Source organism: Anopheles merus, unplaced genomic scaffold, assembly GCF_017562075.2.
Source record: "Anopheles merus strain MAF unplaced genomic scaffold, AmerM5.1 LNR4000751, whole genome shotgun sequence".
In the NCBI taxonomy this organism is placed as follows: domain Eukaryota; kingdom Metazoa; phylum Arthropoda; class Insecta; order Diptera; family Culicidae; genus Anopheles; species Anopheles merus.
In genome coordinates, this window is record NW_024428331.1 from 2185 (window position 1) to 5342 (window position 3158).

General features: G+C 49.1%; 1 protein-coding gene across 1 annotated transcript; it reads right to left on the reverse strand.

Annotated features, from left to right (window-relative positions):
• Positions 1 to 746: 746 nt before the first annotated feature.
• Positions 747 to 2409, reverse strand: LOC121602988 (angio-associated migratory cell protein-like). Its single transcript, XM_041931733.1, has 3 exons — positions 2200 to 2409; positions 1245 to 2118; positions 747 to 1142 (listed from the first exon to the last, which is right to left on the reverse strand). The coding sequence occupies exons 1-3, from the start codon at positions 2336 to 2338 to the stop codon at positions 929 to 931; spliced, it is 1227 nt and encodes a 408-aa protein (XP_041787667.1). The 5' UTR covers positions 2339 to 2409; the 3' UTR covers positions 747 to 928.
• Between the last annotated feature and the right edge of the window lie 749 nt (positions 2410 to 3158).

Below are 3158 nucleotides of genomic sequence, written 5' to 3' on the forward strand. Positions count from 1 at the left end.
ATCGGCTCCGGAATTGATTCCTAACATGAAATCGAAATCGGAGTAGGCTCCGGAATTGTTTCCGGAATCGGATTCGAAATTGGCTTCGAAGTAGGCTCTCAAATCGGCTCCAAATTCTGCACCGAAATTGGATTCGGAATTTGCCCCAAAATCTGCAGAAATCAGAATCGGTTTCGAAATCAATATCGACATCGAAATCGTAATTTTCTCTTCGCTTCGAAATCGGAGTCGATTCCGGAACCAGAATCGGCTCCGAAATCGGATCCTGATTCGGCTCCAAATCGGATCTGTTCCGGATGCAGAATCGATTCCGGAATCGAAATTAGCTTCTAAATCGGAATTGGTTCCAAAATCAGAGTCGGTTCCGTAATCAAAATCGGCTTCTAAATCGGAACAGGCTCGGAAATCTTAATCTGTTCGGTTCGGAAATTAGTATTCTTGTTTTAATTGAAGAACTGATTCTCATTCTGGAGTCAATTCTGATTCCGTTTCCGAAGCAAATTGTGATTCCTAGATCGTTTCCAAATCCAGAATTTGCTCCGGAATCGTAATCGATTCCAGCATCGGAATCGGCTCCGGAATTGATTCCGAATACATATTTGGAATCGGGTATGTCCAATTCCGAGCTCCCACCACTATTTCTTATCATGCTTTGTACAGCGCTGTACAATCGCCACGTCACTTAAAAGTCTGTATGGCCCGTTAATTATTGTTTTTTTGGGAAAAAGTGCCCCGCAGCGCTTTTGTAACATGATAAATGTGGTGCCAGATTTGATCTTACATTCACAACAAGCCGAAAGCACTCACTTTACCCCTTACATTTGAATCTGTTTCTCAAGCATAAAAACTTAAATTAAATTCTCAACACACGCAACCTTTTCCTCAACAAATCAATAATGTATGTACAAGTTGCAGTTGTCCCCGTAGCTTATTGACCTGCGGCCGGCACTTCGAATATCTTCGCTGTGCAGTCCTCCGAGGTGGACAGGATCAGGTTGCGCTGCCTGTCGTACGATAGGCTCTGGATGTCGTTCGTGTGCCCGTCGAAGGTGAACCGTTTCGCGCCGCTCCGGAAGTCCCAGCCCTTTATCCAACCGCCCAGCGTACCGGCACAAATGGTAAAGTCCTTCAGCCAGATCAATCTGTTGTTAGAAAATAGTAATAACAATAAAAAATAAATTAATTCAGATAATTTGAAAAATTATAATAATAATAAAAAAATAAATAGATCTTCCAACACTTACTTGGTAACGCCGTTCGGATTGTCGTCCTCACACTCAACGCGCTTCGTCTGGCGGGCCGCGTCCCAGATCGTCAGCTTGCCCTGCAGCGTGCCCGACGCGGCCACCTTCATCTCGAACCCGGGATAGTCCACCAGCACCGACTCGATCGGGTACTCGTTCGGTGCGACCAGCTGGCCCAGCACGCCGCCCGGGCCCATCAGGTACAGGCTGCCGTCCTCGCACCCCGTCACGAACAGCTGCCCGTCCTGGTCGGCGGCCAGCGCCGTTATGTTCTCCTTGTGCCCGACCGTACTGTCCACCTCCAGCAGCGGCGTGCCCGACTTCAGATCCCACAGCTTCACGTGCCCATTGCCGTACCCGACGAGCAGCCGCTTACCGTCGTGCAGCAGCTCGGCCGATTCGGTGCGTGCCTCGTGCCCGGGCAGCACCTTACAGTCGCCGGACGGGATGCGCCACACGTACACCTCGCCCGCCTCGCAGCCCGCCATCAGCACGTTCGCGCCCGTATGCCAGCGCATCCATCCCATATCGCCCACGGTAAACTCCCACACCTGGCGATAGTTTTGGCTCACCTTGAACACCTGTATGTAGCCGGCCATATCGCCGGTCGCGACAAAGCTGCCATCGTAGCTGAAGCCCACCGCCACCACCGAGTCGGAATGGTTCGTCACCTCGTGCAGCACCTCGCCGGTGCGTATGTGCCACACGTACGCTTTGTCATCCTCACCGCCGGTAACGGCCAGCTCTTCCGTGGGGTGAAGGGCGCCACAGAACACCGGCGCGGTGTGTTTGGTGAACGTCAGCTTTGCATCGTCCTGTACGGGCGAACGGCGAAGGGCGTGCTGTTCCGCTGCCGGTCCCGCTTCTGCGTCCACTGAAGGAAAGAAGCAAAGGCAATCATTACTAAAGCTGCTAGCTGTGGAGGAAAGCAAAAACACGACCGCCACAATCTTACGCTCTTCGTCTTCCGCTTCCTCCTGCTCCCATGCGTCCAACACCTCATCGGCATCGCCCACGTAAATCAGCTCCTCGTCGTCGTCATCTTCCCCCACCAGCTCGTCCATCGGTGAACGGGGCGGCGTATTTTCGCGCATTTTCACTCAGACAGCGACGTGGAATGGGAAACTTAATAGGGGGTAATACAAACTCTCGTTTCACAACGAAACTAAAACCAAACTGCTTTTGCGAGAAGGAATACCATGCGGTACACGCTGCACAGCAATAACAATAACAAACCGGGTAACGTCAACTCTCGAACAGGGGCGCATAAACGTAACGCAGCGCGCTTTTACCGGCTTTCTGAGTGACCAGATATAACGACTTGTCTGTATTCCTACCGATTTTTGATATATATTTTTTTGTTTATTTTTATAGAGATTTTGAGTCAATTGGTCTCAAACGGCTCTAGGAATTCTTTGATTAATTTAATCAACAAATCCACCAAACGACCGCTCAACGGGTTCTAAACGACTCAAGCTCTCTACCTAAACGAAATATAAAAAGAGTCGTTTAGCAGACAGTGAGCAACTGATGCATTCTAAAAATAGCAACAACAAAAAGCTGGTGGTGCCATCTGTTGGTGGGATTCTCATCCAGTGGAGCGCTTTCCTCGCTTTGAAAGCTTTATCGTTCCCTTTGTACTATTGTATGATTTCAAATTGAAGTTTTGCATCACTAAAACTAGAACGGTGATACGATTGTTTCAATACTCCTAGTGCCACAGATTACCCAAGCACCACATAGTAAGCTTAAACAACTGGAAAATCAAATATCCATAAAAAAAAACAAAAGCTCCATAGCTTCATTGGTTTGCTCAATTGGTTTGTACAGAGGGAATGAGAATGCCCTCCAAGCGTGGAAGCTCCACTGGTTGGGCATCCCACCAACAGATGGTGCCACCAGCTTTTTGCTATT